The sequence below is a fragment of the Rhinopithecus bieti genome, unplaced genomic scaffold, assembly GCF_001698545.2.
Source record: "Rhinopithecus bieti isolate Rb0 unplaced genomic scaffold, ASM169854v2 scaffold_10612, whole genome shotgun sequence".
Lineage (NCBI taxonomy): Eukaryota > Metazoa > Chordata > Mammalia > Primates > Cercopithecidae > Rhinopithecus > Rhinopithecus bieti.
In genome coordinates, this window is record NW_016806990.1 from 134,016 (window position 1) to 158,177 (window position 24,162).

The 24,162-nt window shown below is 39.5% G+C and overlaps 1 protein-coding gene across 1 annotated transcript in view; it reads right to left on the reverse strand.

The window, feature by feature from the left end:
* STX7 (syntaxin 7) overlaps positions 1-21,892 on the reverse strand; it is a 54,861-nt gene extending 32,969 nt beyond the window's left edge. Inside the window, exons 1-2 of the mRNA XM_017879591.1 lie at positions 21,700-21,892; positions 12,248-12,398 (exon numbers count right to left, since the gene is read on the reverse strand). Of these exons, the coding sequence (XP_017735080.1) occupies positions 12,248-12,332 (85 nt within the window). The 5' untranslated portion in view covers positions 12,333-12,398; positions 21,700-21,892. The remainder of the gene's footprint in view (positions 1-12,247; positions 12,399-21,699) is intronic.
* Positions 21,893-24,162: the final 2,270 nt, after the last annotated feature.

Here is a 24,162-nt window from a genome sequence, read left to right on the forward strand (position 1 = left end):
GTAAATACGGTCAAATTCTCAAAAACATGTAAATATGGCCAAAAGCAACAGAAAATAGTAGGTCCTGAGCAGGAAGCCGTATGGGTGCGGCGGAGAATAACTGGGGTTGCAGAGCTCCACACTGTCACCAGCAAATCATCAGAAGAGCTGATCCCACCCGGAGCTGGCAATGGGCAGAAGCAGGGCTGAGAAGCACCTGGGACTGTGCTGGAAGTGGGAAAAGGAGACACAGAACAGATTCAGGAGGCCGTGGGCTGCCGACCCTTCTCAAAAACCAGGGGAACACCTTGGAAAGGGGTGTCTGTGCATCTTGGGGCTGATGCAGTGATTGGGATGACATCAGGGATGGAGCAGGAAGCCCTCCTACACCAGGCTAGGTGCTGAGAGGCAGAGGAGGAAAAAACAGTCCTGTCAGGGCAGCACAGCACAGCACAGCAGAGAATGGAGCCCTTGAGCAGAGAAACAGGCACTTCCCTCTCCCTCCACTGTAATCTGCCAGGAAAATCAAACTCATTCCATTGAAAAACAAAAAAAAATGGGGAGAGTAACCACACAAAAGACTATTTTAAAATGTGGAAAAGAACAGTAAAACTCCCTAAGAAAACTCGCAGCAGGAAAACATGTTGCCACAAAGTGAATATGGTAAAAATTATACCCCAAAATACCCACAGGATTTAAAAAAAAAAAAACAAAACAAAACTCAATGAAGCAATCACAGTTTAAAGGAAGATCACAAGAGAACTCCTCAGAGATGGCCAGATAACATGCATGCACTGACAAACTAGAGACTGGAGGAACTCAGAAAAGAAGGACAAATTCAAAAATAAAGGCCCCATGAAAAGGAGCACAACAACAGACAGACACACAGAACACATCAGTCCCCATGATCACCACCCACTGCAGGGTTAGTCATTTTTGGTTCCTCGGGCCACCCCTCACTCTTCATTGGTTGTAGTTCCTGGCTCACCGCCATTCTGTGCAATATGACTCCTGTCTTAATTTTTTTGTGATTTCAATCCACAGGTTGACGATCCTTCCACCATCCTGGCTGGCCTCCATTCTTTGCACATGTCTCCCATTGAAATGATCCTGTCCTCCAACCTCCCTGAGCCACACACTCCAAGATCCCATCAAACACCTTCTCATCACCAGGAACTGTCACTCTTCCATAATCTTGGTTTCAGGCAATCTACTTACAAATCACCTGCATGTCCAGCTCACTCTCCTGGCCCCAACTCCAACCTGCCATCCATTGATCCTGCCACTTTGCCATGTTTCCTCACCTCCAATGTCTTCACCCACTCCCTACCCAACTTTAAACTCTGGAGTCAGTCATCATATCCAGACTCTTGCATGTATCTTAAGCCCCTCTCTCCCTTCTTAACCACTTGACAAAATCTAAAACTCTGGTTGAGTCCAACATTGCACTGCCTCTGCACCAGCACTGCACTCCTCTCCCCGCAACCCTGGCTCCACCCAGAGTAAAAGTCCTTACACCAGCCTGCAAGGCCCTACCTGACCTGGTCCCAACTCTCTCTCCTTCCTCCTCTCCATTCCTCTGAAGGCCAGGGGTGCTTACATCTGACGGCCCATGGACACGCTATTTCCCCATCTAAAATACTCTTTCCCTAGATACTATGGGACACATTCCCTTCCTTCCTTCAAACATGTGCTCAATGAGGAACTCCTCAGTACGGTCCATCCCGACTCCCCATGCACCCTATTTGTCAAATGCAAACCCCTCTCCAGCACGGTGGATCCTTGCCGGTATGTTTTTTGTCATTGTTCCTTTTCGTAACACTTAACATCTCCTTCTGACATATTACATAATTTACTTATTTATTTATTTTATGTCTGTCTTCTCTCACTAAAGATTCACTCCATAAAGGCAGATATTTTTATTTTATTCACTGACAAAGCTTTAGCATCCAGACAGTCCCTAGCACGTCATAGGTGTTTAATAAATACTCATGCAGGGAATGAACATAAATGCACAAGTAACACCCTGGTAAAATATACAGCATGATCCAAATGCACCGTGTTACATGCACCAGACTCTCCTGGGCTCAAATACCAGCCTTGCCACCTAACAGCTGTACAAACTTGAGCAAGTGACAACCACTCCAAACCTAAATTTTCTCACCTGACCAGGGTGACTGGAAAATCAAAAACAACGCACAAAGAAAGGAATAAAAGATACCTAATACAAGGCACAGAGTAAACAATTAAAAATAGTTTAAAATACTAGCTTATATATCTTCCAGAAAGAGATTACTGAACAAAGCAGGGTATATAGGAAATACCATACAACTAAAATCACTGGATGTACTTGGGCCACCCTGCCCTACTCTCCTCCCATGCCCAGCAGCAAGGCAGTGAACTGGGTATTCACAAATAAGCAGGCCTTGGCTGGATATTTGTTGAAGGCTGCCAAGCAGGAGACTAGGATGGGATCTTGGTAATGTCTGTGGGCATTTTCTTTGACTTTATATGGAATAAAAGGCAAACTATATTAAAGAAGTGGGTGGCCACACTCAATATCATTAATACATAACTTCAAATAATGATCATGATAATGATACTATAATGAGAAAGAAGAGTAGGAAAAATAAATGTACCAAGACTTGCAGAATGATACCTTGTATGACTTTTAGTTTTTCCTAAACAACTAATAGCCAAACAAATTAATAATTGCTTTAAAAAAAAAAACCCCCAGTTTGGATTAAGTATAAAGGGCAATCACTGTTTGACATGGTTTGGCTGTGTCCCCACCCAAACCACATCTTGAACTGTAGCTCCCACAATTCCCACATGTTGTGAGAGGGACCCAGTGGGAGGTAACTGGATCATGAGGGCAGGTCTTTCCTGCGCTGTTCTCATGATAGTGAATAAGTCTCATGAGATCTGATGGATTTATAAAGGGGAGTTCCCCTGCACAAGTCCTCTCTTGCCCGCGGCCATGTAAGAAGTCCCTATGCTCTTCCTTCGTCTTACGCCATGATTGTGAGGCCTCCTCACCCACGTGGAAATGTGACTCCATTAAACCTCTTTTTCTTTATAAGCTACCTAATCTCAGGTATGTCTTTATTAGCAACGTGAGAATGGACTAATACACTGTTTAATAAAAACACTGTTCAGTAATTGGTCAAAACAACAAAAAGGGATCAAACTGACGAGGGTGATGATTGCCAAAATCACTACAGGAAACCAAAACTAAATGCCAAGCCTAACTCATACTGTTTGATTCCTACTTCAGCACCAAATCAACCAAAATGTACAGAGGGATAGCCTCACAGGGCAGTTGAGAGGCCACTACACAACTAACGAATACGTGTAATCAAAGAGAAGCTACCCTGTCACACAATTACTGAGCATAGATTATGTTGGAAAAAAACTAATAATTATTATAGAAATTCTTAAACAAATGTAGTATCAAAACAGACATATGGGGATTTTTATCACATGGTCACCATGACACTTTATCTACAGAGAACTCAGAGGAGTCATTTGTGGAGGCAACACAAATGGTTAAGTTCTCAGGTTTTTAAACATATACACCTAGGACAAAACGTCTGTTAATGGAGAATTAATTAAATGATGCATGGCATAACCACATAAAAAAGTAAGCAACCAATAAGAAGAGAAAAAAAAGTAAGCACCAAAAAACCTGTATAGTGTGATCTCAATTTCATTAAAAAAATGAAAGAATAAAATTATGTGTAAATACTTTTGTAGCCAAGATATATTAAGCTCTTTATCTCTGGGGGCCAAGATTTTAGCAGGAAAGTCAAAAAATAAGTAAACACTAACAGTACTTTAATTTACTGATAAAAGGCATTATAAAAACAAAACAGGTTAATGAGACAAAGAATGACTGGAGGAAGCAAAACAATAAGGCAAGGAAGACATTGCTAAGGAAGTGAGCTTTGGGCCCTGAGACCTGAATGCCAGAAAGGAACCAGTTACACGCAGATCTGGGAAGATGTCTGAAGCAGAAGAAGAGCAAGTGCAAAGGCCCTGAGGTGAGGATGAGCTGACTGTTCACTAAGCAGAAAGAAGATCTACCTGGTGGAATGTGGAGCAGCAGAGCAGCACCATGGGACAGAGTGGTAGTTGACAAGTAGGGGCAGGGATCAGATCTTGGGGATATTGTGGGGCATGGTGGGGATTTATATCTGATTATAAAAGCCACAGAAGTAACTGTTGCCTTTCAAGCTATAGGATGACATGATTTGATTTATAGTTTTACAAGTTTACCTTGGCAACTATTTGGAGAAGACTGAAATAGGCGGGAATGGAAGTGAGGAGAAGAATTTGGAGACTGCAGTCATTCAAAGAAATAGCAGCAGCTTGAGCATATGTGATAATGGCAGAGATGGAGAGACACAGATTTGACCAGCAGAATCACTAAGATTTACACTTATACTGAATACGGGGAATGAAGACACCCACTACTGTGGTTTGGGGTTGGAACCAAGGGTAAGAAAGTTCATGTTCAGGGCAGAAGCATGTGTATGGTTCACAGATAGGAGAGTGAGGGATAAAGCTCCCTGAAGCATCCTGGAGCCACATCTTAAAGATTTAGTTCATAAAACAAAGAATTCACTCATATCTGGCCATAAACACCATGTTCAGTCATACAGGAAAAGTCACTGAAGAGAAGAAAAGTTGTCATACTGTTAAAATTTCCTTGGATAAGATATTAACCTTCACATCTATCTCTGCTTTATGTCAGCATGTTAGGCATGAAGAAAATCACAATGAAATAAAACTACTGAAGTTTTCTCCTCCAAGGCAGGGAAAAAAAACCACCCACCACATATTTTCAGATGTGCGATCTTAGACATAAATAGCTCAAACAGCATTTTAGGAAGGGGAAGGGACAATTTTCAACTCTTCTTCCTCAAATAAACTGCCTTTTCATCCCACCAACAGACTACCCTGAAAAAAAGGAAACATTCTTAATTCCTGAGTAAATATACGGTTCCAATAAGTTTATTAATTTCTCAGGACTGGAGCTCCTTTTTTAAAAAAATATTTTCCCTGGCCCAAAAAAAAAAAAAGCTGATAATATTAGCTTCCCTTTTGTGCAGTCATGGGTTAAAATGCAAAACAAGTGTCCCCTTCACCAGACCCTAACTAATTAAAAGAACTGTGATCATTCTCAAAAGTAACAAAAGGGCTCACACTTTTATATAGACTTTTAATTTCATCTCAAAGTCATAAGAACCTTATGGGGACAGGAGGCATGCACCAATTCTTAATAAACAATTTTGAAACGTACACTCGCAGCATGGGAAGCTAATTACGACACAGAGAAACCAACAGCATCTGTTTCAATTTGAAACTGAAGTCTGTGATCTGTAGGAGAGATATGATTAAAAATGAAACAAGTGAAGATTCAACAAAAATATTTTTCAGTCACCTTCTCTTAAGCACTTATAAGCTTACGTTCATACTTTATGTGCCCCTAGAAGGTTCTGTCTTTCCAAATTTTCTGGAAAAAACACACATACACAAGCCCATGTGATACATGACGCATATTTTAGCAGAAACTTCTATACTCATACACTCGGATGAGTAGATTTTATGTTTCCAATATATCTGTTTTATTCACTTTCCAACTTTAGTCACACTACATCTTCCTCTTTCAGGTTATTATTTTAAAAAGAAATACTCATATGCAAGAATTCACATTAGCACAAGTGGAAAGGCTTACTATGTTACTTAGGGGTTAGGGGAATTTTTATGTCAAGGACTATGTTTCACAGTCAGCTATTCTCATTTCTATTCACCAATTTCCTTCAATACAAAATTAATTCTGACAGGATTCAAACCTCTGTGCCCCAACTTTACCATCTCCTAACACTTAAAAATAATACATAAGCCTTGGTGGAACTCTAGCTAGTCTTGAGTGTGATGGCCTCTTCTATTATGGGTTTTTATGAGCATGAATTATGGATTCAGAAATGGCAATTGGCCTCTTAACAACACAGAATAATTTTGTATCTGTTAGAAGAGTTTCGGGACTCTTAAAAAATTTTGGTTAGAATTATTGCCTGCTAAAGTTTGAAGAGACCATAATCTAGCCCACAGAAAATACACATGAGAAAACCATGTCCTGGAAGGCTCCAGAGCTTACTCAAGGTCTTATACTGCTTACACCGCTATTTGTATGATTTCAGGAAATGTACATGCAATCACATACAGCTTGCCTGATTAGAAATGTTTCCTATCATCTCACTGATTTCTTTAACTCTGCTACATTCTAAAAACTCTGATTCTAATCAGAGAATTGCAAAAGCAAATCATGAGAAACCTATGACTAAAATGAATAAAAAGCTGTAAATATCAAATGTTGGCAAGGACTTTGAGCAGCAAAATCTCTGATACACTGGCTGTACTCATATCTGGTACAACCACTTCACAAAAGCTGAACATACACATATCCTATCAGCCAGTAACCCAATTCCTGCACATACATGCACCAAAAGAATATATAACAATGTTCAGGGAAGCACTGTTCATCCTAGCAAAAAATAAAAACAAAATTAAAAAATGGAAACACTACAAACAGTAGAAAGAATAAAGTGTGGTATGTTTAAATGTGGAATACTATACAGTAATGAAAACAAATGACCTGCAGCTACATGGATGAATTCCACAAACATAATGAAAGAAGCCCAACAAAAATAATTCTACTTGATTATTCATTCTATTAGACTAAGAAAAGGAAAATTAGTCAATGATGCTAACAGTCAGGACACTGGTTATCTCTGAAGGGCATGGAGGGGTGTAAGCACAAGAAGGGTTTTAGGGGGTTAACTAATGTCCTATTTCTTGACATTTGTGGTAGTATGATAGAGAATTCATTGAGCTATACACAAATAATTTGTCTAGTACTCAGTGTATACATTATACTTCCATTTTTTAAAAGTCTGAAAAAACAAGCCCATGTTTACTTATGTGATGTATTTTGATATATTGATTCTGCTGCTTTTTAAAACCTGAGTTTCTCTGTGTGTTCTCAAGATATTTTTCTACATTGTTTATGTTTGGGGAAGGATGAATCGCCCCTGTGAAAATGCCTACTCTGGGTTTACCTTTATGATAGGTACCTTATACCTATATGACGACCAAGCCTATCATACAGGTAAACCCACAAAGGCTTGCTTATCCTTACACTATACATCACAGCTAGGAGTATGTCTGACAGAAAATATGGAGAAATGATAGAAGGTAAATGGGCATAGATGTTGCTAATAAAAATGTCACTTTTGAACATCTCAATCCAAAGTTTGAAAACTAAATCTAAGCATTTCTAAGAGGCATGATGATCTTCTAGACCTGTGAAGAGCTAAACAAACAGTTTTGTTTGCCTGCCAACTCCAGTCTACTTGGAATGGTTGCCTGGAGCCTCGGGTTGAAAAAGACTGGATGGCATGCTAGGCCAGCAACAGAGAATACTGTCTATGCCATGGCCAAAAGACAGAGCGTGCGTGGCACGAAGGCCTTGCTGGCTGTTATGGAGTCAGTACTTTCTCTCATAGGACAAAAATATTTTCTTAATCATTTTAAACTGTCTACAGAACCTGTAATAAAGTCATAGTTTGTTATAACTATTTAACAGTTTTATTATTTTAATACAATTACATTTCTAATCTATTTTACATGTAAGCATTTACAATATTCAAATATTGTATGCTTAATATAAACTCTATCATTATAATATGGTTTAAATGCTTTACTAGTGAAACAAATTCAAAAGACTACAGATGATCTTTAACAAAAAATGGTTTAAAATATTTTTGACTGCCATTTTCTTTTTTTTGGTATAAACTAAACCATATAACTTAATATTTTATGTGTTTATTTATTTCATCAAAACTAATGTGAAAATAAACTTTCCCACCACGACACTCAAGAAGACTTTAGCTTTAGTTTAACAGATGCTGCTCATATTCTAATTACAGGTTACCTTACAGCATCTTCTCTTTAGGTTTCTTTTGTAATACCAGATAATTGTACTGACACAATTTCAAAAGCTGCAAATGTAGTGTGAAGAGAACCTAAATGCAGTGCAAAGTATCATTTTATTCAGTCGCACCCAGTATTATTAGCATTACCAAATGGGGAAAAAAGTGAACTGAAATTTCACACTTCTGCCTTTCACTTCCACGTGATTTCTGCATAGCCCTTATCAGTACACATTCTTGACAGTAGTTAGATTTTTAACAATATTTTATCTAATCTAAACTCCCCTTCATTTAGACATTGAATCTCAAAATTAGAAAAAGTACAGTGATGACTGGTTTCACTAAATTCGTTGCCCCAAATCTTAAATGTATACTCAACACATGTGCTAAACCCCCTTCTTTCCCTCCCATTCTCTATCTGATGACCTTGTTTCCCATTTCATTTAAGAACAGACCACTCAAACAGGAAATCTATGTTTGCCCACCACGTTTCCATCTGTTCTACACGTAGCCTCGCCTCTATACAGTGGATGAAATGTGAACCACTTTCTAGTGGTCCATTCCCATGCCCTCTCACTTTCAGAACATTTCCTTTGCAATTATACTCTTACGAGAATTTCCCTGTTGCAGTGTAAAACGGAACCCTTTCTTTGATCCTCTTCCTACTTTCATGGCAGAGTCTGCTAGTTGCCTACCAAATATTGATTCTCTCATCCTTCTTTCTCAAATAGAATAATCCACAATTTTAGTGAGCACACTGAAATCTTGCATCTTAAGATGTTTTCAGCCTCTCTGGCAGCTAGGTGTAGCCACATGATCAATTACATAAGCAGAGGTGAGGAGGAAATCTGGAAAGTCTCTTTAAAATGGAAACAGTGGGTGCTTCTCCTTCCCTTCCTCCATCTACACTTGCAATATGGCTATGAGAACATTATGTTCAAAGTCACCAGTTTACCAAATCCAATTATCTGCTTTTATCTTAGTCTCTCAGCAGCGTTAGAGACAGATAATGCCCCACTCATTCTTGAAACATTCTTTGTTTAATTTCTAGAAATCTACCACATCTTGATTTTTATCTTACCTCACAGGTCACTCCTTAGATTCTTCATGCTACTTTCCTGATTTCAACATTTTTTAATGTTCCAGGCCTCTTCTCTTTACTCACTCTCACGTGATTACTTTACACCCATGGTGTTAAATACCATTTATACTCTGACGACACTCTCACTTCCAAATTCCTGTATCTAAAGTAGATGCTTGATATCTCCACTTAGATATCTAAATGATATCTCAAAATATACTTAGTCAAAACAAAACTCTCCCCTACTTGTCCTGAACTGTAGTCCCTCCCATCTCAGTACACACTTGCCACCAACTAGTTGGTTGCTCAATGCAAAAACTATGGAGTCATCTTTAACTCCTTCCTTTCTCTACCATCCCTACCCACATGCATCAGCAAGTCCCACTGGCTCTACCTCCAAAATGCACTCATTGCTTCTCTCCATCCCCACTGCCATCACCCTGGTGCAAGCCAGCATCTCTCTCCCCAGACCTCTATGATGACCAGCATACCTCCCTGCTATTCCCCCAATGTCTATTTTCTAAGCAGCAGCCAAAGTAATTTTTTCACAATGTAGATCTGATTATGTTTCTCCCCTGCTTAAATGCCTCCAGTGATTTCCACTGCCTCTTAAAATGAAATCTAAACTCCCTGAACGACCTGCAAGGCCCCAGCTGACCTACCAGATTCCTCTGGTTTCATCTCCCGGCACTCTTACCCCAGATGCTGTGCTTCAGCCACGTAGGCTTTTTCCCTTTTCCTTATTTTCTGAGTATTTCAAGCCCAGGTCTGCTTTTGAATTTTTAATACTAGTTATTCCTTCGGTCTGAAACGCCCTTTCTCTGAATCTTCTCACTACCAGTCCCTCTTCATCCTCAAAGACCATCTAAAGTAAAGGCAGCTTCTCCGGTCACTTGCTCTCACCTCACTTTCACTGTACTTTCTTTATAGAAAATTAAGTTGCTCATTATTTCTCCTTACTACACTGTAAACTACAATGAGAATAGGACCTTATAGATTGTTTACTGCTACATTCCTACAGTTTGGAACAAAATCTAGCAAGTACTATGTGCCCCCAAAATTATTTGTGGAATGAATCCCAACACAATATCAAAATTAAAACCCTCTTAGTCTGAACCATTATTCCTATGTTTAAAATTCTTATTAACAAATCTGAGAAATATCTGACCATCCTTTTTCTGGTCACTGATAAGGAATCTTATTCCTCCTGAGGGAGGCAATTCTCCCTTAACAACCTGGATTATTCAAAAGCGCTTCCTCCTTCTCAAGTTGAAATCTGACTACCTGTAGCTTCTGTACATTTGTGGAGGCTCCTACGTTCATGCAGAACATATGGCTTCTGTTTCACACATGACAGTGATTCAAATATCTGGAGACGGTAACTGTACCTTCACCTGCATGAACAGTCCCAGTCTTAACAGCTCTTCACACAGACTGTGGAGTATCATCGCCAGTCCTTCACATGCTCCAAGACTGCCCCGAATGTATTCACACACTAAGCTACCAACTGTGCCATAAATATTCGACTCTGGCCCAGTTTGTCACTTCTCATCCACTGAATCAACTGATCTCCTTCTTAGGGAACATGGCCTGATTTAAGTCGACGCTTTTCTCCTTCCAGTTCACGTTCACACACAATCTTCAATCCAAGTATCTTTCATACTACCTACTGCTTGCTACTTCAACAATCTCGGTACAGGACAGTCATTCCTCATCCTCAATTCCTGACACTGTTTAGCTTTCCCAACACAGGATGCTTATTCTATTCTTTGGAGGAAGGCCTCTTGGCCTCCTTTCTTGCATAAAGGTCCTAATTTTCCACATATGTAATTAGAATTATAAACTTCCTTAATTTTTGCACAGGTAGCCAGATACACTTGGGGCAGATCAGTGCTATTTCTAACCAGCAGCAAGGGAGCCATTAAAAAAAGAAAGAAAGAAAAGAAAAGATAAGAAAAGAGGCTCTTCTGTGGCCACCATCAGAACAGATCTGATGCCAGAGGAGCAAAGCAGAGCCAATGCTGGTGGCCTGTGACAAACTGCAGCAGTTCTCAGTGTACCGTTCCTATATTCCCTGCTGCGCACAACACGGTGCCTGGCACTGTGCACTTTCTTGTTCTTCCAGGAATAGGTAAAAAACCCAGAAATCTCCCAAATCAGAATAAGGGTTATTTTATACCATTGTACACAGCAGCACCTTTTTAGAGTCTAGTTTTATTCTCTTTGCTCCTAAAACACACTGGCATCTCATTTAAATCATTCAGGTAGAGGAACAGCTGTTGGGGAGTTAATGATTAGGTAAAGAAACACAGTATGGTCATTTGAAAACATTATTTCTGCCATGTGTTAACATTCTGTAAAAAAGAATAGCCTTGTAAGGGAGTAGGCTGAAGAATAAAACTGTACTAACATACTCTGAAGGATGAGAGTTCAGGTAATGCCCCGAGGGCCAAACACTGAGAGGAAGATGACTGGATGCACCTGATTAGTCATAATTTAGAAACAAAAAACAAAGGTCAAAAAAAAAAAAAAAACTTACCTGCTCCAATCTGCTATAATGATTTTTTTTTTAATACATATCCTGACGATGAATAGTTCTGAATGAAGTGTCACACTGCATCAGTCTACTGGTATTCTATCTCTGACAAGTATAGCAAAGAGTAATTTGTGTGGAACGCAGGTCTGATTTTCTATAATATCTTCCTCAATAGACTAAAACTTCCCCTCCTTAGTTCTTCTTGCTCCTTAATAAGGTACCACATACTTGCCTGTCGTAAGATTAACCTAACCCACATCCAGTTAGATTTTACTTTTAATAAGCTTTATGTTCCTTAAGCCCTTGGTAGTGCTACCTGGTTCCAAACCTATGAGACTGAGTCATCAGGTCTCATCATCTCATCTAGAACCAGATAGCTTTAAAGCAGATATAAGAATCCATTATCCTTTTAAATCTTTATTTTATTTAATGAAATAATGTATTATGTGCCTGGCCCTGACTTCCTATGGAAAAATGCAGTAAGTGTTATCTCAAATATAATTCTCTTGCATTCATTCTAAAGAGTGTGAGTCCTTTAAAACTTGTTGTTAGAGGAATGTTCCTCCCTCTCTCAGAGTTGTCCTTTTATGAACCTCCACCAAGTTCAGTTAAGAGTGGATACAAACAGTGAAGACCGTTTAAATCTCAACTCACAACATTGTGTGATCTTCTGGATGTTGGAAGAGATCCTCTGGGCCAGTTGGGCGGGGTCACCACCAACTCCTGGAGTGTAAGACATGGCTGATGTGCTTATTCGCTAATTTCATCAGATGTTGGTAGGCTGTACAGTTTTCTAAGCAGTCACCTAAATAATATAAAAGGCACACAATTATATTTTTTAAGTTACTGGCTTACATTTTCCAAATTAACAAACTGTGAGGTTACAAGGACAAACTTGATTAATCTAATAGAGTTGAAATCTGGCAAAGTGACATATCAAATAGCAAAACTCTCATGTCTATTAAAAAAACTGGACTTCAAAGGACAGAGTTATGTTAAACACATCAAACAATTAAAATAAGGTTTAAATTGCATATTCCCTTTGAAAACGTCTTTGATCTCTTAAAGAAAAATTACTAAATCCCTTTCCTGTATATAATTTTAGTTGTTTACATATTTTTTCCTTAACTAAACCCCAAACAATTATAAGGCAGGGCCCACATGCTATTTATCTTTCTCCAATATTAAAAACAACTCTTAGCACAAACAGGCATTTAAACATTGATTAAATGGAACACAGACTCCAGGCTATCCCCAGAAATTTCACTGTATTAGGTTGGTGCAAAAGTAATCACGGTTTTTACCATTACTTTTAATCGTGGTTTTTGCCATTAAAAGTAACGGTAAAAATGGCGATTACTTTTGCACCAACCTCAATATCTAATTTAACAAACACACAGGACTTGCTCAGGAATGTATGGTTAATAGGGCTCTAATTCTCATGGAAAAGGTTAAATTTGAAATAGCAGAGCCAACTACTGAGAAGCAAATGTCATATAAAATGTTTATCAAACCTTCCTGACAGAGGAAGGAGAACGAATGACTCTCCCCTTTCAGCAGCCAGCATCTCAGAATGGAAGAGACACTGAGATATTGCCACTGGAGGCAGGTGAGATGACATTCTCTACCTCTTCAATCCACACCACTCCAATCAGGGTTTGGAAAGAAGGTTGAAAAGGAATGTCCCTGCATACTGAACTGTGCACAGCAAAGAATTTCAACTACTGCCACTCCATCTTTTCCATGAATATGCACTGGAATACCGCAAAGTTGTTAGTGGTCAATTTGTAAGCCAGCTCTCTACTAAGAGCCTGCTACATGCCCAGCATTAAACTAAGCGCTTAGGAGGTACAAACAAAACAAAACAAAACAAACAAAACACACTGACACAGTATCTGCTTAAATCAAGTTTGTCATTTAGGAGGAAGGATACAGTTAATAATGCAAACCAACAAAAAAACCCACAAATCCATAAAAGATCACATGCTAGGCTAAAATGAGAGGGGCTACAAAAAGAAAAAACGACCATCACCCTCGTCTAGAAAGAATTTATGAAACAGAAACATAAGATCTGGATGCTTGGTTATGACCAGTATGCAGAACAACAAAGGCAAGGACACAAAGGCTGGGGTGGAGAGACCCAGAGCACATGGAAAGGCCACACGCAGTATGGTATTTACTAAAGGAAGGCAAGGTTCCTGGTCAACCCTGAATCAGATGAGTCACAGCCGGGACAAGGGGGAAACAACAGAAAGGGAAAGAGATGAATGGCCTAACATTTCTCACACATTTGCGACATGAAAAGTATTTCACATAGACTAATTTTCACAACCTCCTCCTTAAATTAAGTGGCATTATTCTTGTTTTAATGATGAGCAAACAGCAGGCTTATTATGATTAAGTAATGGCAACCCAACCCACCCACAGGTGGAGGTGGGATTCAGTCCCAGGGTTCTGATGCCAAGGCTATCCATGCTTGCTACCACATAGAACTAAGGTCACAGAAGATTTCTGGGAGAGAAGAAGCCACAGTGAAATGTGTCTTCGCTCTAAGGGACAGTGTTGGCAGGAAGCACAACAGCTGTACTGTTGAGACCGTTAGAACAGTACTGGTTCCATGCCTGCAACTCTGGTGCACTTTCAATGTGTCTGGCCACCCTGAGAGCCCTGGCTGCTTTTAGATATTCTCCAATTTCCCTCTCAGGTACAGTTGATCTATTCTGCGCTCTTTGGATCGCACCAAATCCTAGAGGTGGATCCAAAAGCAATTTCATAAAAGGATAAATTCAAACCTAAAGTCAGACAGCTGGACCACTACAGTGGGGAGACAGGAATAAACTTCCTTCCAGGTAGCCTTGGACTTGGGCCCAGGCAGAAAAAGAGCAGACATGGGGATTCATTGACACCAACACCATCCGGGACATCCTTGAAACCATGCAATTTTAAATGTATCTCCAAGTCACTTAAAAAACAAATACAGGTTTTGAATAGCCAAAACAATTTTAAGCAAAAAGAACAAAGCTGGAGGCATCACATTACCTGACCTCAAATTATACTAAAAGGGTATAGTAACTAAAACAGCACGATATTCATATAAAAACAGACACACAGAACAATGAAATGGAATAGAGAACTCAGAAGTCAAGTCACACAGCTACAGTCAATTGATCCTTTTGGCAAAGTTGACAAAAACATACACTGAGGAAAGGACACCCTTTTCAATACATGGTGCTGGGAAAAATGGATCACCACATGCGGAAGAGTGAAACTGGACCCTTATCTGTCATCACATAAAAAAAAACAATCAACTCAAGATGGATTAAAGGCTTAAAAGTAATACCTAAAATGATTAAAATACTAAAAGAAAATCTAGAGAAAACTCTTCTGGACATTGGTTTAGGCAAAGAATTTATGACTAAGACCTCAAAAGCACAGGCAACAAAACAAAAAATAGACAAATGAGATTTAATTAAACTAAAAAGCTTCTGCACAGCAAAATAAATAATAAACAGAATGAACAGACAACCTGCAGAATGGGAGAAAAATATCTGCAAACTATACATCCAATGAGATTAATATCCAGAATTTACAAGAAACTCAAACTACAAAAAAAAAAAAAAAAAAAAAAAAACCCACAAATAACCCCATTAAAAAGGGGCCAGAGCCATGAATAGACATTTTTCAAAAGAAGACATACAAATGGCCAAGCAGCATCAATAAGCATCAGATAAATGCAAATTAAAACCACAATGAGACATCATCTCACAACAGTCAGAGTGGCTATTAAAAAGTCATCCACAAACACATCTTGAGCAGGAAAAAAAGAAAAAAGAAAAAAAAAGTCAAACAAGTACAGATGTTGGTAAGGATGCAGAAAAAAAGGAACACACTGTTGGTGAGAGTGTAAAGTATTACAACCTCTATAGAGAACAGCATGGCAAATCATCATAGAACTAAAAATAGAACTAATAGTTGATTCAGTAACCTCATTACTGGGTATCTACCCAAAAGAAAAAAAAAAAAATTATGCCAAAAAGATACCTGCACTTGTATGCCTATTGTAGCATTATTCACAATAGCAAAGATTTGGAATCAACCTAAGTGCCCATCAGGTGTCTATTAACATTCCTGAAAGGATAAAGAAAATGTAGTGTATATAAATGCAACGGAATACTATTCAGCCTTAAAAAAGACTGAAGTTATATCTTTTGCAGCAACACAGATGGAACTGGAGGCCATTATCTTAAATGAAATGCAGAAAAAAGTCAAATGCTGCATGTTCTCACTTGTAAGCGGAAGCTAAATAATGTGTACACATGGACAGAGTGTGGAATAATAAGACACTGGAGACTCAAAAGGATGGGAGGGTGAGGGATGAGAAACTACTTAATGGGTACAATGTACATTATTCAGGCGATGGTTACACTAAAAGCCCAGACTTCACCACTATGCAATATATCCACATAACAAAACCGCATGTGCACCCCTTAAATTTATATACATAAAATGGCTTTATTGAGATATGGCAATACAATACACCTACTTGAAGAACACAATCCAGTGGTTTTTCATATACTCGCAACATTGTACAATCATTACTTTTAGAACATTTCTATTATTCTAAAAGGAAAGTTTGTAATCATTAGCAATCACTCTCCACTTCTCCCCAACCTCACTGGCCAAAGGCAACTCCTAATCTACTTTTGTATCTTTATAGGTTTGCCTATTCTGGACATTTCATAGGAATGGAATCACACAATGTGTTCTTCCAGACTAGCTTCTTTCTCTTAGTATGCTTCCAAGGTCCATCTGTGCTGTATCATATATCAGTACTTCATTCCTTGTTATCGCCAAACAATATTCCAAGGTATGGATAAAGACAATTTTCTCTTAGTTCAATGACATCTTCCTTTCTCCTTTCCCTCTATCAAGTAGATCTCTGGAAAAACTGGCTTACAAGCCAGAACAAACACATTGAGTGAAAAATTGTTCAGTTTGTTATTCCTGTACTCTCTGGGGACGCTCCTCCACACACATGGTTCCATTTTAATCTATACCTGAATGAGTCGCACATCCATGTATCCAGTCATACCCTTGGCTTTCTCTCGTGTCTACATGTCTGTGAAGTTACAAGAACTCAGCCATTTCCTGTGCAGCACACAATGGAAGTAGCAACAAGAAACCTCTACTTTGGGCAAGACACGTAGCATTTGGGCCCATTGCCAGGATCAAAATGAGATAATGCACATCCAGAGACAATTGCTTTTCCACCCTACACAGAGGAAAGTTATGATCTGTTCTTGCGGCTGCAGGACCAACATCAGCACAAGACCATCAGAAACTCACCTGTCTAAAAACCATGCAACCACACCTGAGGCCTACTCTCTCTCCCATAAACAGTTCTATCAAGTCAAGGACAGTATTCTACAGCATTTTCCTTACCCCTAAAACTCACACCAGTGAAGTCCAAGTCTTCTCACTGTTTTCTTGCAAGGCCACCTTTTTTCCTCTCTGGAAAATCAATCACTTAGTCACAAACACAATCAATTTTCTTCATCACTTTCCTCAAGCTACTAAACGTGAGAAGGTTCCTGCTGGTGAGACAACTGGCAACTGGCTTCATTTACCCAAAGTGGTGCTACTTAGATTGACTGGAATCATAAGTTTTGTTTTACTTTTTCTTTGTTTGGCATTGCTGTTGTTGTCATTGCTTTTTGAGACAAGAGCACCCAGGCTGGAGTGTAGTGGTGTGATCACAACTCACTAAAGCCCTGACTTCCGGGCACAGGCAATCCTCCCATCTCAGCATCCCGAGTAGCTGGGACCACAGGCACCTGCCACCACATCCCACTAATTTTTTGATTTTTTTTATAGAGATGGGGGTCTCACTTTGATGCCCAGGCTGGTCTTGAACTCCTGGGCTCATGCGACCCTCCTGTCTCAGCCTCCCAAAGTGCTGTGATCACAGGTTTGAGCCACTGTATCCAGCCAGGAATCACGAGTGAAGAATGAAAAGCAATTTGCGAAAGACAGAAAGATATGTAAAATAAAACAAAGTTAACAATGGCCAACACTCATCTAGGACTTATATTTCCTAAGCATTGTGTTTATGACTTTTAAATTTATTTTCTCAGTTAATTATTATAAGCCTATGATGTGGGTATAATTACTAATGTGATTTTTTTACATGAAGAAATTGAAGCATAATGAGAATAAATAATCTGCTTAAGCAAAGGAGCTAAAATTTGAAAATAACCATAGAGCCGACATTTTTTAAACACTAAACCATACTGCTTCCTCGTACAACAAAATTGAGGGCAGATGAACTCACTCAGTTAGAAAATCAAATTTGGGCTGGGGCGGTGGCTCACGCCTGTAATCCCAGAACTTTGGAAGGCCGAGGTAGGCAGATCACAAGGTCAAGAGATCGAAAACATCCTGGCCAACATGGTGAAATCCTGTCTCTACTAAAAATACAAAAATTAACTGGGTGTGGTGGCATGCGCCTGTAGCGCCAGCTACTCAGGAGGCTGAGGCAGGAGAATCGCTTGAACCCAGGAGGCGGAGGTTGCAGTAAGCCGAGATCACACCACTGCACTCCAGCCTGGCGACAGAGTGAGACTCGTCTCAAAAAAAGAAAGAAAAAAGAAAAACCAAATTTACCACTTTTCTGCAAGCCCCATATGAAGTTTTGCTATTCCCACTCCCAAGATGAAGGAACATGCTTGGGATAACTACAGGAGTTGATCAAGGTAACACAGAGGAATAGCTTACTCCTTTTCTCTATTATTCTTCTAATACGTGGTATCCAAAAGGCAACAACAGTTGGCTCTTTTGATAATGAGACACACAAAGGAAAGGAACCAAATGGTTGTCTTTAAAAAATATATATATAAATACATGCATAGACAGATAGGATAGGTAACTACAAATTGATTAAAAGTTTATGATCTCTGCATACAGGCTAAATGGGTGCTGATTCAGATGTCTGCTTTTCCACATTAGTCTCCATTACCTAGCCCAGAGCAGCTATGCACTAAAGTACTCTTGTTGAATACTTTTGAAAACCCACTCAGAATTCCTATTTCATTGCTCAGAATAATAATTATATAATTCATTACCTAGACCTGCACTAATAGAGTAGCCACTAACTAAATGGGCTGTTAAAATTTAAATTATAGTGGTTACTAGAAGCAGGGAAGGATGGCGGGAGGGGGGATAGCCAAAGGTTGGTTAACTAACACCAAAATACAGCTAGCTAGGAGGAATGAAGTCTAGTGTTCTATACCCCTAAAAGGTGACTATAATTAATTACAATTTATTGCATATTTTCAAATAGCTAGAAGAATGAATTGTGAATCCTCTTAACACAAAGAGATGTTAAATGTTTGAGGTAATGGATATGCTAATTATCCTGATTTGATCATTACACATGGTATACATCTACTGAGGTATCACATGTACCCCACAAATATGTATAATCATTATCTGTCAATTAAAACAAAAGCAAAAAAAATCTTATAAGCTGCTAACAAGGTAATTGCAGTAAGAAACTACACTTTTACTCTACATTTCATTTTTTGATGTGACAATTTACACCATTTTATATTGTATATCACTTAAATTACATTGTAGCTCTTGTTTTAAAAAATTAAAATTAATTAAAATTAAGTTAAATGAAAAATTCAGTCCCTCGGTCATACTAGACACCTTTCAAACGTTCAAAAATTCTGTGTGCCTAGTGGCCAGCAGCTTGGACAGCTCATTCACAGACCACGTCCATTATCACAGAAAGAGCTATTGCACAGTGCCAATCTCCACATCGCGATAATCATCTTTCTATGAAGATATACAAACACCATAAAGAGAAAAACAGGAAGGGAGAATCAAAGTGCAACACTCAGATGAGCGTCTTCTCAAGACTGCTTCTAAAGAACACAAAAGAATGAACAAAGGGAACGTTAAAATGTCATCTTAAAGTATCAAACACTACTCCCAGTTAAAATCAGATATACTGTAGAATCCTTAAGATTTCCATTTAGCATATATCTCATGCTCTATAAATCTACTCTGGGCAAAGAAGGGGTCAATTTCGCTTTCTTAATTATTAACATCAGCATAAACAACTGGACTTCTCTCTACCCTCTACCCCAAATAAGTTCTGAGGGGTGGGGGGTGAGCATTTTTTTGTCTGTTTTGTAGATTGCACTATTCTCAGTGCCTGGCTACATCATAAGTGCTTAACAAATATTTGTAGAATGAATGAATGTACTCACTTCCTAAGAACACACACCCAGCGTGAGGGTAAATATTACCATTTCTAAAACATAAAATTCCAGTGCCTTCTTTCAGATCCCGAAGGTCCCAGGCTCCTTGCTGCCTTGGGCCTTTGCTGGGTGCCATTTCCTATTTCTAGAAGGCTCTTCCCATGATCTCCATGTGACTGGCTCCTTCTCCCCAGCAAGGCCTCATCACATGCTAGAGAAATCTTTGTGACCACTCTGATCTGAAAGTGAGAACTCACCACAGGCCACTCTTTGTCAATCTAACTTACTGCTTCACAATACTCAATAGTCTAATTAGTTACTGTTTATTATTGATCCCTACACCTCTGGAATACAAACGTTTATTATTGATCCCTACACCTTTGGAATACAAACAGGAGCTACTTCTGGAATATAAATAGGGGATAGATGACCTTGTCATTCTGTGTAATCTACAGTGCCTGGTGCATACTAAATGCTCCAGGAACTGTCTACATAAGTATCCTCTGCACAAACTACATTAACTGCATTCTTTGGCCTTAGCTCTTCCATCACTGAACTTTTGTACTACTTGGTTTTAGTTCACAATATCAAGGATTATTTTTTTTTCACACTTTCACACACGAAACTTGCAAATTAAATGGAATCACAGCAAACTGTACTCAGACTTACTGTGGATATTTTCTATAATTTACTTTTCAATCATCAGCACTTAAAGCTTGGGGTCATAATCAAAATGAGGATTGATTTTGTTATCAAGAGAAACATAAGTAACTATCTGAGGAAAAATGATGACGTTAATGAGTTAATATGGTATCATATTAACCCCTGCAGACACTGTGAAGTTAAGAGCATAATTCTTAACTAGTCACAAGTCTGAGGCCAGCTTCTCAAAGTGGCCTATAAGGCCCGGCCGTATCACAAACACAGTTTAACACCTCTGCCCAGGCGTGCTCAGAGAACCTGCAGAAGAAACGTTCACTTCCAACATTATTAAATAACACAGCATTTCATAATTACTTTCTTTTCTTCAAGATTCTGGGCAAGTTTTATATACTATATATAATTATAGTCAGAATACAACGATCTGAGGTAAACAAAAATTAACGTATATAGATAAGAGCCAAGCAAATGTGAGAAATTTGTGGGAAAAAACACACAGCATTTGATCAGAAATGCAACTTTTTTTCTTTGTCTGAATTTAAAGAAAGTAAGTAACTAGAAAACAAGGTGGAGGAAATACTAGAAATATTTTATGTATGTTTAAAGGTTTTTATGTAAATTAAACGTGTATACTAAGAATGTCAAAGAAAGTATGTTAAAGTCATCAAGTCAAAAAAAACAAATACTAGGAGCCACTGAATAAGCAAACATATACGGTTTGTCTGCTACAGCCATACATTTTTCAGTTCCTCTATATTCGGAAAGTTTAAAGTGTGTTTTTCAATCCGTGACTTGAAAAGAGGAAGAGGTCATTTGCTCCTGTCTGGATTCCTGAGCTGGGCCCTAGCCGGGTCTGGCGCCCGCCCCGCCGTGCGCCTCGGGAGCGCTGCCCAGGGGACAGCGGCGGGTGCGTAGCTGGCCAGGCCCGCCTAACCACAGCCGCGCGCTCCAGGAATGCGGAATGCGCCGCGCCCCTGCACCCGGCCTGGGGGCGTGGGGAGCCGCAGGCGTTCCGGGAGCCGGGGCAGTCCGGCCCTTCCTTACCTACCGAGTGCCTGCTGCAGAGCGCAGGGCGGCGGCCACCTGACCACGCGCACAAACAAGGAGGCGCAGCGCCGCAGGGGCACTGCGCCTCCCTGTCGCACGGCCAGGGAACCTCCCTCCCCAGGGTCCTCTTACCTGGACCTCCGCGGCTCCCTCCTACACCTCCGACCACCGTCACCCACCGACCCTGGAGCCTTCAGCTGCAATTCTCAGCTGATGGGCGGTGGCGTGGGGACGCCCAATGCGCATGCCCGCAGCACAATTCAAGGAAGAAGGCGGGGTTCACCCCTTTACTATTGGTCCGCGGGGCTGAGTGACAGCGGCCCTCACCGCCCCTCCGGTTCCAAGCTAAGGAATGGGGGTATCAGCAAAATTGCAAGGGAGCTGTTCTTTGAAGCCTGACGTAGAGATGGTGAACGCCTCTTAGCCTGCGTGCAAAAAAGCAGAGGACAGAATGGAGGACGGTTGTCTTCTTTATCTGGTGAAGCCAGCCTTCTTGCACGCGGGTCTTCACCCCGCCCCTTAGCTTCTGCCTATCTTGTTTGCTAAGCTTTAACTGCAGTAGATCGCGTTCACAGCTCTATCGAAAAATGGAAAGGCGAATACACAATCCTAGCGGGAACAATGAAGGAATAAGTGAAGAGTCATCTCTGGGTCCTCACTTAGTAAACAAGTTTTTCTAGTACATACAAGTCATTCGAAGCATTCCTGAAAAGCAGGGCATAGTTTTCACAGGGTTTAAAACAAGCAGAGACTGTTCCAATGATAAATATGCAAATATAATGTAATTGTTAGATGAAAAGCATCAATTGCTACAAATGAAAGAAAGCCCTCACCAAATTAATTAGAAGATAGATTGGCTTGGCCTTTGCCTATATTAAGGAAACACTATTTTCTAAAATGATTACCCGGATATGTGATATCAAAAGTCCAGATGCACTTAGGTGGAAAAAAGCAAAACCCAGTGTAGAATTCTGGTTGGAACTCACCAACACTAAGTGTGGAATGTTATCTGTTTAAGAGAGATGGACAGAGAAAGAATAACCCAGAAAAGGAGTAACCCACAAGATAGGAAATAAACCAGGAAAAGGCAAACTAGATAATGAAGGGAAAAAAGAGGGAATGGTCCATCATGTCACCTGTCACAGAAAGTTCAAGTAAATAAAGAACTGAAAGTAGTGCATTGTACTTGAGAATTAGGAAGTGGCTGGTGAACGTAGGAAGAGACATTTCAATCATTGAAGGAACTCATGAAAGGATCTTACATCCGTGTGAGGTTTAGTGCACTTTCCAAATACCATTCATATTATCTTTGATAGAACTCTGGGCTCTGGGAGGGGAAGGTACAATGCACTACAGAAGAACCTGAGATTAAGTGGCCTCTTCAAGTTGCCCTGATAGTTACTGACTATGCTGGGACCAAAACTTAGCTGTCTGAGCCCTCATCCTGGGCTTATTGCAATTTCTTGCTTTAAAATATGTTATGAGTGGATTCCTTCCGGGTCTTTTGAAAACTTAAGAATAATATTTCATCCTTTGGTATTCAAATGGAAAAAAATAAACATAGTCTAGACAACCTTGCAAAATTTAGAAGCATTAGGATAAATGAATTACAAAGAGTTCCTGATACTTATAATATTTCATCTGTGAATCTGGTTGCTACCAAGTTAAATTCAGCCAGGTGTCTTGAACCTGGTAGGGCTTTAAAAGTCTCCTAATTTGATGAGTGATAATGTCACATCTCCCCAAATAAATCCTTTCCATGTGCAGAAGTTACCTGTGACTGAAGGCTTGTAATTTGGATTTTCAGAAATAGTAATTTGGAGCTTTGGGCCTTCTTGGAGAGATTTTGAAGGAAACCAGAAGTTCTTGAGTGGGGAATGTTATCTGCATTCTTGTTGTGTCCTTATTAATATAAATACCTCCTATGTAATGTCTCTCATGTAGGATGGAGAACTGTCCACTGCTGTATCTCCAGTGTCTGGGATAGCAATTCCAGGGAATAGAAGGAGATAATTGCTGGTTCATTTAATAGTTACTAAACTAAAAATATTTTTTACATGACCACTGTATGATCTTCTGGGAAAGCCAAAGAAGTAAAAGACACAAAAAGGTGAACAGAGCAAGATAGGGACTTATTGGTAGGTGAGAAGTACAAGCTAACTTAGGAAAGTTTGTTTTTTATTTATAATACAATGGGAAACCCACAACTAGTTTTAAAAATCTGTGCTAGATTAAAAGGAAGTTTAAATTAATACTTAATAAACAAGAGTTAGTTCAGTTGTACCTTATTTTTAAGCACCTTCCATGTCTCTCTACAGTCTACTTGTTTTCTGTTTAAGACCACACAAGTGCCTAGTCATATGCCAAGTACAGGATCGATTTTGCCCTAGCTTTTGAACATGGAGGTAATAAACAGGTATCCCATGGAAATCTTACATGGAGCATTATAGCATGATGATTGGTATATTTGTTTCTAATTTTACCTCCTGATGACTGGTATTTTCATTTCTAATTTTACCTCCTAAGTGTTGTTCATATGTGCCCCCATCTCTCTGTCCCTCACAGTTGACATCCTGATCCACTGCAATAGCCTCC